Below are 12526 nucleotides of genomic sequence, written 5' to 3'. Positions count from 1 at the left end.
CGTGGAACATTTTGATTGGCTCACCAAACCCACTATTGTAAATGATCTGAGGGCGTTTGCTTGTTTGTTTTGGTCCGAATCAATCGATGCGTTCATAAAACCATGTATGTTTTCCCCTTGGTTCTGTTTCTTTCCACACAGCCAGAATGCATGACTGAAAACCAAGTGAAGATGTCCACTCCATTTATTGATCATGTGTCTCATTGCAGAAGGAAAGTACTTTGCGTGTTGTTGTACGTGCACGTAAAAATCTTGCTTCACTTTCTGGCTGCTAATATCTACTCCGCTGGTTGATGAAGTTCACATGCTTTGCTGTCTCCCAGGATGGAAAACACAGCTGCATGAGTCATTTAGCTCTTTAGTTCCCAATTACCCAATTGCACCAAGCGTGATAACAAACCGTAATTAAGTTCACTCGACCAAAAAATACCGGTGTGAAAACAAGTTCAGTAAACATTTTTCCAGTTGAATGCAGAGACCTGCAAGACCCTGAGTTACAGTACAGAGCTGGAGTCAGGATGGGATTAGCCTAGCTTAGCATAAAATTACACTTATTAACATCTCAACACTTTACTTATCACTAATATTGTCTCTTTTGCATTTACTTTGGAAATGCTGTTTGAATTGAAACTTCAGCTAACACATCCAGATGAAGTAATGCATACCAAAGTTATGATCATAAAATAAATCTGAACACACACACAGTCTAGTGTTTCAGCACACACACACACACACACACACACACACACACACACACTAATGACTGTAGCTTGAAGTGAACTCACCTGAGGAAAACGTCCCCTCCGTTGGGATCTGTCAAATTAGAGGTGAGAAATTATTGGAGCCTTGGGGTGCTGACATGTGAGGAGCAAGGAGAAACACTTCCACCTCTGAACGCTGCTCAGCTGCATTCAAATGAAACCATATGAGCATCAGTACGCACAGTGGGCCTAGGCCTGCGGATTACTTTACACAGCCACTAATTATCCTAATTTGTTAGGTAAACACAGTGTTTTGCTGCAGGACCTTAAACAGGACCACCGGATGTGGTGCATGTGTCGTTCAGGACCGAGTGAGCCCCAAACCATGCTGCAGCTTCATGTCGGGTTGTTAGAGCAGTTCCCACTAAACAGATTTCCCTCTTTTCATCGTTGTGGGGTTTATCTACTGTGGGTTTAAAGCAGAACTCACGGATATGGATACAAACAGATGTGTATTTGTGGGGACGCTGCTGCAGAGAGAGTCAAACTAAGTCAACTAGAAATCACTGATAAACCTTATTTTTCACCCGTATTCAGTGTATTTCCATCACAAATGAGCGATAGACTTTGAATGGTTTGGCTCAGGTTGCCAAATCACTTCTGTCTTCAGGCTTTTCCTTTCAAAGACGAGGCAGTGAATCAACTAAAATAACAGATTTCTCTTTTGTTCCATGCTATTGTTGTTTAACAGGATTTTCTTTGAGCTCCTCACAATACGGAAAACTTGCCTGTCGTGTCTGTGCTGTCTTGACATTTGTGAAAATAAACAGCTTTATTCTGAACTTTGATGCTGCTTTAGAGTCTCTTCATGTAGGGAGGTAATATGTGATTTTAACTATTTTTAATGCATAAAATGTACTAAATACGTTTACTGATGTAGCAGCATTGAATATGAAACATGATCACATCTCAAATTCCCTTAAAGCCTCTAACCGGAAATGTTGTATCATTCAGAGTCGTTACAATCCTCCACCTGTAGTATGATGGAATTAAAATACATTGGAAGTACACGATGTGTACGATGTATGTAAAAGTAAAGACTTTGCTGCATTGATTGGAATAAAGAAACATCTGTATTCAGTCACAACCTGAAAAAGAAGGATATTATAAATCGGCTTTTCAGCTAAGTCCAAGTCAAGCATATCTACAGTATATGAACAATATGCAAGTAGAATTCTATACAAAGTCCCAAACGCTGACCAAGGAACATGACCATTATCATCGCATTATCTTCTCTGCCTGATCACTACATAAGTATAGTCAAGTGTAGACTGTCCAAGGCATTTCTGGTGTTTATTTTACATCATTCAAGGTCAAATTTTCCACCTTAAAGGTTTTATACTGAGATTTCAAGAAAAGGCTTTGGCCGAGTCTAAGGAGAGATGCTTCAAATTGAGTCAGAGTTCTGCACCTCTGCATTCAAAGTCCAGCAGCTGATCCAGCACAGTTACTACACAAGTTTCAGCAGGGCCAAACGCCTCAGCTCCAAAATAAACTGCCCTCTTTTCCTGAGGCAGCGCTATAGGAATGATTCAGATTTATTGAGCATTGCTTTTTGGAGGATGATCACATGCATGTGGTCGGTAGCAGTGAGCCAGTGACCCAACCTACATCTCGTGTTACATCCTATATATAACACCCCCCTCTTCCTCCTCCGCGTGACTCTGTCTCCGGCACAACTTCCCTGGAAGCACCAACTCCTTCCACACTGGTCCTAGCGTTCTCCGCTGTCATCCGAGATCCTCCTCAGCCTCTCAGTGTTTACCCACCATCTGCCTGGCAACCGTCTGTGTGCTCGGGATTACCAGAGGCCTTTTCTTTCAACACCATCATCTCCGCCTTCGTTCAGCTGGGTTTCTCTTGGAATTAGGGGGGTCTGGAGGTCTGAACTGAGAGGGGCTGTAGAGGACTGGGTCTTAGGCTGCCCACATCCCTGATTATTTTTTTCACTTCTTTTCCTGCTTGTTATTTGGAAAGTTTTCGGTTGAAGCTCACTGGCAGGAGTGGGGGTTTGGAGGACACCCCAAACCATGGATCACTCTCTGTTTGGTTGTCTACGTAGCCCTCATGCCGTGGCCCAGGGTCTACACTCTGCCATCACCCAATCACCGCTGACCCTGCATGGCCGGAGTGACCACGTCTCCTACCTGGATCTACCCAGCTCCTCGCCTCCGTGTGGCTACGCTGGAGGAGAGGACAGTGGGGCGTTCGGCAGTGCAGCCCACCAAGGCCACCTGCCCCATCCTCAACACCCACCCGGCTGGCCCGTTCCCCCACAGATGCTCTCATCAAACTTTCGGAACAACATATGCCTGCCACTGCTGGAGGCCACAGTCCCAGAACTGTGCTCAGAGGGCCCCAACATGTGTGGCACCAACCCGGGTTTGGGCAGTGGTCACCTGACGGGGGCGTCATATGTGTCTGGGGAGTACGGCCGGCAGAGTCTGTCTCCACAGGATCCGGTTAGAAGGATCAGTAAAGGCAAGAATAATAGCTCTGGTAAGATGATGAAGTTCTTGATGCTTTATATGGTGCAGTTTCTCATCAATCTGTTAATGTCAACCTTTTTTAATTGACCTCTAAGCTGGATTTTCCCTGCCTCGCAATAATATTAATCGTTTTAAAGTACCTGTTCCGTCAAAGAAATAAGATGTTTCTTTTGTACATCTTCGGTGCACAAAATATAAAAAATGTTGTATGATGACAATGCTTTCTGCTGTTTTAAACTGTCATCTTAGAAATTACAACTAGCTTTGTTTAGAACAAAGCTAGTTTGGAACAATTTCTGAAAATTGATGAAAGTCAAGATTGATGGCAGTGTAACCATAACATTCGTTATCTGTGTAATCTATCAGGTAATTTATTGTCATGGGATTAGCCCCTAGAGATGTATCATCATTTCTTTCAGGAGCCCCCCCCCCATAAAAAAAAAATCTACTTGAGTCTGTGATTTAAAAAATTCTGTTAATATTCACACGATTGTCTTAATGATGGCTGAATCTGTGACCATTTTTTTCAAGCAATGAAAGGAAGTAAACCCCTTTTATAAATAACTGATTGCTTAATTATGATTAACTGTCATGACACTTTCAGACCAGGAAATGTTTGTCCTCTTTTGAACGTAAATTGTGACAATAACAATTATGTAATTTTTTTTTTTTTTTTAAATATTAGTATTACCAAAAGCTTCAATCCTAACTTATATCTGACTTGGAACGTAAAACTTCTAAATTCATCATGCTCAAGATTTTATCATATGCCATTACATGAGTAAGTGAATTTTATTTTATTGTGAATCCATATTTAACCTCTTTAGTTCATGAGCATATTTCACTCTGCAAGTAAAAGAGCCACCGATCAAACCTATAGATTATATTTCAAAAAGTCACACATGAATTGTGCAATAACTTAAGGTACCTGAAAAAAGATGAGAAGCAAAGAATTCTATATATGGAAACTGCAAAACCTCAAACAAGAAAATAGCAATAAAATTGGGGAAGTAATACTTATAATAACTCAAATCCTCTGCCGACAAAAAAAAGGGGGAAATTTGACTCACACATAAAAACTGTGTGGTAAGAAAAAGTATCTTGTCAGAGAAAAACAAAAAGATATTACCCTGATTCAAGAGATCTGATATTACTCGGATATCATTTTTTGCAGTGGAGATAAATTTAATATTCCATCTAAAATTCATATTCCAATAATGATGGATTTTTGATGAGAAAGATCTGCAGTTGACTGCTTCTCTGGTAAAGCTGCATGTCCTCTCATTGAGCTGAGCTGCTTGAAATAGTTTTTTAAAAATTCAACAAATCTTAGGCAATTTAAATCATCATTTTTACATCCGCCATCACCTGACAACTCAACAACTTTCTATGGTCGGAGATTTAGATAATGAAAGTTTCTAGAAAGTTTGTCGGGCAGAAAACTTTTTTATTAGATCTTTATTAAAATGTGTTTTTCTAACAGATCTGAAATATACTGTGATAAAATATACTTTTAAGCCAATTATCACAAGAAGCCATTAAAGAAAACTGGAATTAAAAGATGATGAAAAGCTATGACATGAATGCTGTGGGGAGACAGTTTACTCAGAATACTGTTAAGAGCTTATCAATCCTCCACCAACATCTAGTCTTTTTAACTTTAAATATCCCCCTGAGGACTTTCAAATCTCCGAACTCCAAAACTAACCCCAGAGGTCGTGACCTCAGTGACTTCAGAGACATCTATGATCCTGAACACATTTATTTGCTCTGACGGTGAGACTCAAAGTTGAAATAGCGAAGGTGATGGTGAAAGTGAAGGTCATATATCAGAGTCATAAAACTGAACTTCCAGGCATAAATTTCCTCTGCACACATATGCTCCACATGGACGGCAGAAAGGACACAAAAGAGTGCAGCAGCTCCAGGAAACAAGATTTAAAGGCAGGCTCCATATCTGTATCAGTTCACCCCGCTCACGAGCAGCTCAGAGCAAGGGTGCCAAGTGGAGAACTTTCCGATCACCCCACGACTCGATGTCCCAGCCAGGACGGAGGGAGCCCTGTCAGACAGATTGAAAAGTTTGAAAGGATTCGTTGAAGCTGCCAGTGACTTAACCCAAATCCAATTTCCTAACTCTAACTTCATTGGCACTTGGAGAAACCGCAGCTCTTTTATTCTTTCTTTCTAAACTCGGTGATCTGAAAAAAGAGCGGTCTGAGAGAGACTGGAGTGAGGCCTCATTGAAATACAATCTGCTTTAGAAATTATTATTATTATATAATAATAATAATATAACAATAATAACAACAATAATAATAATAATAATAATAATAATAACAAGACATGCATTCCCATTGTCTAATTAATGTTAGGTGTCTGTCTCAGGTGCAGGATGAACAGCGTCTCTTTCCGTTCCTAGCTAAATGTGTCCTGTCAGCACATCCAGCACTTAAACCATTAATAAATTGTCAGGAGGACTGATGCACTGCAGACTTCAGAAATTATTATTCAGCGGGTTTTTTCCATTATGAAGAAATGCTCTGTTAATTTTCACCATTTACTGACGACAAATACAACAAAGAATGATTGGGGGAAAATATGATTTAACGCTAACAAAAACAATCTGAAAAAAGCTGAATATTTTTAGATGGTAAAAACTGCCTCTATAATGCTTGATATATGAATACAATTTAAAAGACACCACAGTGTTAAGGAATAATTTAAAGGAGACAACGATTTCACAACTCTGCTGCCAGGAAAAGACAATGAATCACAGCCACTGCCACTGTTTTTAAAATTCAGACTGTGGCGTGGATAAGATTGAACAAAGACTTTGGTTTTATGGAAATATAGAAATCTGACCACTAGTCTGTATGTTTGCAGTGTTTTCTGTTTTGATAAGTGGAACCGTGTTTCATTTGATTGTTGCACATGGACACAGCAGAGCACTCGCACACTTCTGCCAATGGTTTCACATGGACTGACGAGCCAACAAATCACAGGAAGATACAGACTGCTAACTGGAAAACATTGAAATCAATTTAAATTAAATTAAATATACACAATTGCACCGGTTTGTCTTGGTAGCACTTCTTTAAGTGTATTTTGTCGCTAGATACAGTCTACATAAAACCAACAACTTCTATGTGGTTTGAAAATTCGATACCTGGCTCTCTCAGTCCACATGGTGAAGGGTCGTTGGGCGAGAGACTGAACCCCAAATTCCCCCTGAGCCGACTGAAGTGCAGAATGGGTCAATGGACACATGCGACTTGTCAGTGCAAGGACCGGTCAATTAGAAGACTAGAGAAACGCTATGTAAATACAGACCATTTTACATTTTATATATTTTTATACATGTTGAAAAATAGATATATAGACTGTATTTATTTGTTTATTTATGTATAGTGTTCTGGCTGTTGTACATTGAGGCTGTCTGGGAGTAAGCTCCCTGCTTGGGTTAAATACCACATATGAAATAATTATGTTTTTGCAATAAAAGGTCATTACTGTTCCTAAGCCTTCTTTTATTTATTTACCTTTTTTTTTCTTCTCTTTTTGGGCCCCTGTAGTTTATCAACCCTACCACCCACTTTTTTTCAACCCCCCTCTTTTTGTTCTCTCTCGACCTCCCAATTTTTTTTTCACCCCCTCTCCCTTTTTTGGGTTCTTTCTCCCCCTCTGTTTTGGAGACTCAACTGTGGCTGGAAAATGTTCTGTTTTTCATTTCAGCGTCCCAAGACAGAAGTTATAAGTCAGACATGAACGGCAAGCCCAGGAAGGAGCGCACAGCCTTCACCAAAGAACAGATCCGGGAACTGGAGTCCGAGTTTGCACACCACAACTATTTGACCAGACTGAGACGCTACGAAATAGCTGTCAACCTCGACCTCACGGAACGACAAGTAGGGTACCTGCTGAATGACTGTGACTCAGTGTGAGGACTGAGGAGGAGGAAACAGGGGCTGCAAAACAAATAGCCATCAAAATCCTAGTAGCAAATGTGCTTCATGTCATGAAATACAATTATAGGATCATTAAATGAGCCAAGACTTTTATTAAGGTCCTTTGGCAACCACTAGATATTGCAAGAAAGTCAACAGGTCTTACTTAAAAACACTTGAGTCATAGTTCGACACTGGAAGATTATAAAATGGATTTTTAGGGTCTATTGCCAAAGGATGCAAGGATGTAATAAATCACCACCGCAATACTGCTGTCAGTGTTTGGCTTGGCAACAGATAAAATGTGCTATGGTGCTGTTCAGCTGTGGAAAAGAGAGAAGAAGGAATCTTATTGTCAGGAAAAAAAGTATATGAAGTTTGTGTCTATTAAAAGAGACATTTGTCTATTTAAACTTGAATTAGTAGAATAATACAAATGCAGTAGTAGTTAGCTTAAATCCCTGTTTACTAATAAGACCATACAAATGTAGAGATTTAGAATATTTATTTTCACAACATAGATGAGGTGCAGTGAGATGCATTGTAGGGCCGGAGGTTCTGGCAGGAGAGCTGAGGGATGATGGGATGAAGGAAAGCACAGTGTGAAAGTTGGTGCATTTGGGACATTCGATACGTTCAATATTAATAAACGTTGAATATACAGGCAACCAGTGCTCTGTATCAGCGGCAGCTTTGACTCCATCTGTCTCATCTATTGAAGGGACTTGTTCCATCAGGACAACAGTGTATTAAAGACAACAGCAACAACAACAGATTTTCTATTTCGGGTTTCTGAGTCCATCAGCCTGACTTTACATGACGGGGCTCAATTACTGCAGGTCACTTTTACAGTTTCAGAGGGAAAAGCTTTGCATAGGACAACCAATCAGTATAAAACAACAATTGTGCAAGAAAAGACAAAAACTTTGTCCAGGACTGTCCCAACAAATATCTGAAATACACTAAAATGTCCAGGTTTTCACTGTTCACCACCAAACTGTTCTCTGCAGTGGCTGCAGGTTTGTTTCCCTCCCTTTGCTGCACCACCCCCCCCTCCTCCCTCTCTCTCTCCACTTTTATGATTGAAAATTCTACAAAGGCCAAAAATATCTCATAAAAACTATTCACTTCCTCTCCAAAGACCCTTGTACCTTAGAAATTGCTAACTGAATGTGAGGTTTTTATTGTATGATGTTAACAGTGGGTGTCCAACAAAATTCTCATCATGTGCTGTTTAGAAAGTCTGTGGTGTCATGGTAGACTCATGTGTATATGAGTTGACCTCCCTGATTGCTTCACTAGACAGTAACTACTCATGGCTGCTTAGTTCTGACCGCTACATGACGATTCTCACTGCTCTGTTAGAACATTGTAATATTTGCTGGAGGAACAATTAGTCTCATAGGGCTTTAACAAGGTGTGACATCCTCTGCCCTTAACAAACAACAGACAACGGCCAAGTGCAGTGACAGTGTGCGTTACCAAAGACTCTCGTCATCAGTGCAGTGGACAGGTTTGGGGCCATTTGACCTCGTATGTCTGGATCAGTCAACCCCTGCTGTAGCTGGAGACAGATAACACTTTCCGAGAATGTCTACACGATGGATTTTGGAACACATCAGGAGGTCATTCACGAAAACAAAAAACTGCCCAAGGCATTCAGGTGAGAGGTGGCACAGCTTACAGGAGGCAGGACGTAAAGTGGAATTACCGCTGCGGAGATCATGCGTTTTTTGTCGACATACAGAACATCCACTTTTATCATTGACAAATCTTGAGCCTAGTTGTCTTGCTAAGGTGACATCTTTGTCTATATCTTCTAAATGTGTGACTCCTCTTTTTCATCCTGAGATATTTGTAAAACAAAAATCCAGTATTGCATCTGTCATGTGTTAGAAACATCATCAATTTGCGGTAAATCCTCCGAATAATCCCCTGCTGTGTTCTCACAGTTTTTAATCATACAATTATGAAACCAGTAAAGTCCAAGATCTATTAGGCGAAGAATAACTCTGATAGTCTACATTTCCTTCTCAAGCACAATAGTCATCACACTGTGGATGAAGAGAGTTGATATGAGGCGGCTGTGGCTGAGGTGTAGAGTGGTCGTCCTCCAACCTGAAGGTCGGCAGTTCGATCCCCAGTCTGACCCATCTGCATGCCGAGGTGTCCTTGGGCAATATGCTGAACCCCGAATGCCCCCCCCATAGAATAACAAAGTGCTGCGAATAGATGCACTGTATGAATGTGTGTGTGAATCGGTGAATGTAAAACTGTACTGTAAAGTGCTTTGAGTGGTCATCAAGACTAGAAAAGCGCTATATAAATACAAAACCATTTACCATCAGAGGCTGAGACACCCTCAGAGTTCTGACAGTAACAAAGGGCTTGACATACAAATGCTCTGAGGCTAATCATTTCCTTACCACAGATTCTTTGTTATGTTAGTTTGCTGCTGTCAGTAGTGTGTGAAGTGTAGCTGCTGTGTGTCACAGGCCTCATGTGTTTTGGTAATGCTCACAAAGAGCCATTTGTTGGACATTAGCGGTGCTGCGGATTGGTTTGACAGCACACGCCGTGAGAGTGTATTTCTGAAAGGTGGAAGGAATACGTGTCATTTACATGTCATTAATGTTTGTACAGTTGGTACACTGAGGTAATATTGCACAGATGAGATGTTGCTCTTGGGCTCAACCTTGCAGGTTCTCCTCATGCCTGTGGGGATTTTCTCTGGCATACTCCCAAAGTCCAATGACATGCAGATTAATTGAAGACTCTGAATAGCCCATAATTGTGATTGTGAGCATGAATAGTTGTCTCTGCGTGTCAGCCCTGTGATAGACTGGGGAGATGTCCCTACCTTTCACCCAATGTCAGCTGGGATTGACTGCAGCCCCCCCGTGACTTTCGAGAGTATAAGTGATAGAGTCAAAGCGGCAGAGGATGGATGAAGAAGTAATAGCTATTATTGTTGCAGGTTATTTTATGTACTCATCGCTTTTATTATTTTTTACCATAATTTTAAAATTGAATACATGGAAGAACACAATATGCATACATCCCTTTGTATATATACCTACACCTATATTCATATACACACCCACAGACATATACATATGGCTTGCTAACTGGTACTCTTAAAGGGATAGTTCACCCAAAAATGTAAATTCACTTATTTCGTAGTTGTGTTAATGTCAGGCAACCTTTTGCAGCCGTAGCAATTCGGATGGAGGAAGGTGGAACTCAGGTGATATAAAAACTCAGGTGATCTTAATTGGATGGAAGTTGATGATGGGCCCACAAAACAGACCCTTTATTTTCTTTATAAATGACCATTACTTAACCCTCTTATACGGCCTTGTACGGTCCATGTTCATCTGAAATGTATGTGAGGCATCAGAAGTCTGAGTTAGACAAATCAAGTGTCCTAATAATCTTGATACATTTTTTACACACAGAAATTGATTTGTTTGTGGAACGGAGTTTCCGTGCTAAATGACTGGAATTAATATTATTTGCTGGGATAGAGCACCCACCACAACTTCCAGGTTGGAGTTTCAGCGAATTCAGCCTGCTGACGTCCACGGCTTTCACAGCCTACTAATGATGTGAGGTATTAATTTCATGGTATAAAGAGGAGAACTTATTAAAAAAGCTAAAAAGATACTTTTTATTTCACATTATATGGAGCACTGTAATAAAATAAGCTATAAGGCAAACGCTTGTGGAGACTTAAGAAAGTAATCTTAAGAAACAATGGCACATTTCACTGATTTGTGTTTCCTCACAGGTAAAGGTGTGGTTTCAGAACAGAAGGATGAAGTGGAAGCGTGTGAAGGGAGGCCAGCAGGGGGCAACCGCACGGGAGAAGGAACTGGTGAACGTAAAGAAGGGGCGGTTACTGCCATCAGAGTTGTCAGGAGTAGTGGGACTTCAGTGCTTGGCCAGTTCGCCGAGGCTGGCAACCGAGGAGGACAGTCACGACAGCGACCAGAGCTCAGAGCACCCCCGGCTATGACCTTCCTTGGTCTTTCCTCTCCAACAGAAATTGCTATTGGACAGAAGAACCTGAAACAAAGGACACATTGGTGACTTGCTGTGAGCAAACCCTCCCAACAGACAATAAAATGAGACTCCGAGAACATTCCTGAGATGATTCGCTTCAATAAAAGGGCTTTGACTGTCCATGATTTGCTTTAGTCAATTTCTACTGCACATTTTTGAACAATCAGTATGGAAATGATTACGTTGTGTGTAACTGAACTGAAATTAAACTTTTGAATTTCAATTATTTATTAAAAACAAAAAGGTCCCATGACTGTAACCACTTTAAACGCAAACGTTGCCATGAAATTCTGTAAATATGTGTTTATGTTCTTGTTTAGTATTTTACTCTCTCTGAAAGTTTACATGCCTTTTACTTGCAAAAACCTGGATTTCAAATAAATGGGACAAACCCAAATATTTGTGCTGATTTCTTCGCATGTCTACATCCAATTGGGCAATTGAGTGTTTCCTATTTGACACGAAATAAGGTAATTTAAACCGTGTTTTAATGTCCTCTTATATCTTCCTACAAAGTGCTTCCGGACACACCATTGTGTAGCTAAACCTGCTATCTTAGTGACTTCTGGTGGACTTTTATGCTTAAAACAAGGTGTAATTGACCACGTTTTGAGACTAATATGAATGTTTGGGCTTGCAGACAGCTGGATGACACCACACAAGCAGTATGGAGGCATTTTCAGTTTTTTTCTGTTGTTTTATTACGTTCGGAGTCTTGGTCACTATTTACTTCAATTTAATCGGATTCAGCTGCTACAAAGTTTACCCCTGACACTCCAGAAGTGTTTGGTGGAATCAAACACTTCAACCAACAATCCATCGGCATCGTGGTAGAGGATGAGGGAATTTTATTTTCTGGGTGAACGTTCCCTTTAAGCTGCTTTCAGACATGCACTGCACTGTGAATAACCTCCGGACATTCTCAGGAGGGGCTACATTTAAGTCCAGACCCAACTCTGTGGACATTCTCTAAGTTCAATGTCTGAAAACGGCTTTAGAGTCACAACGCCTACATTAGGAGGACGTTGGGATGGATGAATAGGTCAACAGAACGGTCTCCTTTGTGTTCTGTGTGGAATTGATAGTCAATAGTCTAATTTCTGCAGCACTCAATTTTGAAAACTTCAACAGCTGTTTACTCACCAATCTTAAAGAGCTGTTGCAAGCTCAGCACCAAACTTAATTTTATTATGCATCAGTATAAGTGCACCTGGAAGAAGCAGCACTCTTCAGAGGCCGTCTTATAATGTCTTAAGCTCCTGAA

General features: G+C 40.6%; 1 protein-coding gene across 1 annotated transcript; it reads left to right on the top strand.

The window, feature by feature from the left end:
- The first annotated feature begins 2791 nt into the window (after nucleotides 1-2791).
- Nucleotides 2792-11343, top strand: LOC128461998 (homeobox protein MOX-2). The gene is made up of 3 exons (XM_053447218.1): nucleotides 2792-3260; nucleotides 6986-7158; nucleotides 10988-11343. Exons 1-3 carry the CDS (start codon nucleotides 2792-2794, stop codon nucleotides 11213-11215), a joined length of 870 nt encoding a protein of 289 aa, XP_053303193.1. The 3' UTR covers nucleotides 11216-11343.
- The last annotated feature ends 1183 nt before the right edge of the window (nucleotides 11344-12526 follow it).

The sequence above is a fragment of the Pleuronectes platessa genome, chromosome 18, assembly GCF_947347685.1.
Source record: "Pleuronectes platessa chromosome 18, fPlePla1.1, whole genome shotgun sequence".
Taxonomy (NCBI): Eukaryota; Metazoa; Chordata; class Actinopteri; order Pleuronectiformes; family Pleuronectidae; genus Pleuronectes; species Pleuronectes platessa.
This window is presented reverse-complemented; position numbering and strand designations above follow the sequence as displayed.

Bases quoted from the DNA above. Each gene is read 5' to 3' on its own strand.
- LOC128461998 (XM_053447218.1), top strand. From the start codon at position 2,792: ATGGATCACTCTCTGTTTGGTTGTCTACGTAGCCCTCATGCCGTGGCC. The intron at 3,261-6,985 runs GTAAGATGATGA...TTTTCATTTCAG, and splicing joins AGGCAAGAATAATAGCTCTG to CGTCCCAAGACAGAAGTTAT. The intron at 7,159-10,987 runs GTAGGGTACCTG...GTTTCCTCACAG, and splicing joins TCGACCTCACGGAACGACAA to GTAAAGGTGTGGTTTCAGAA.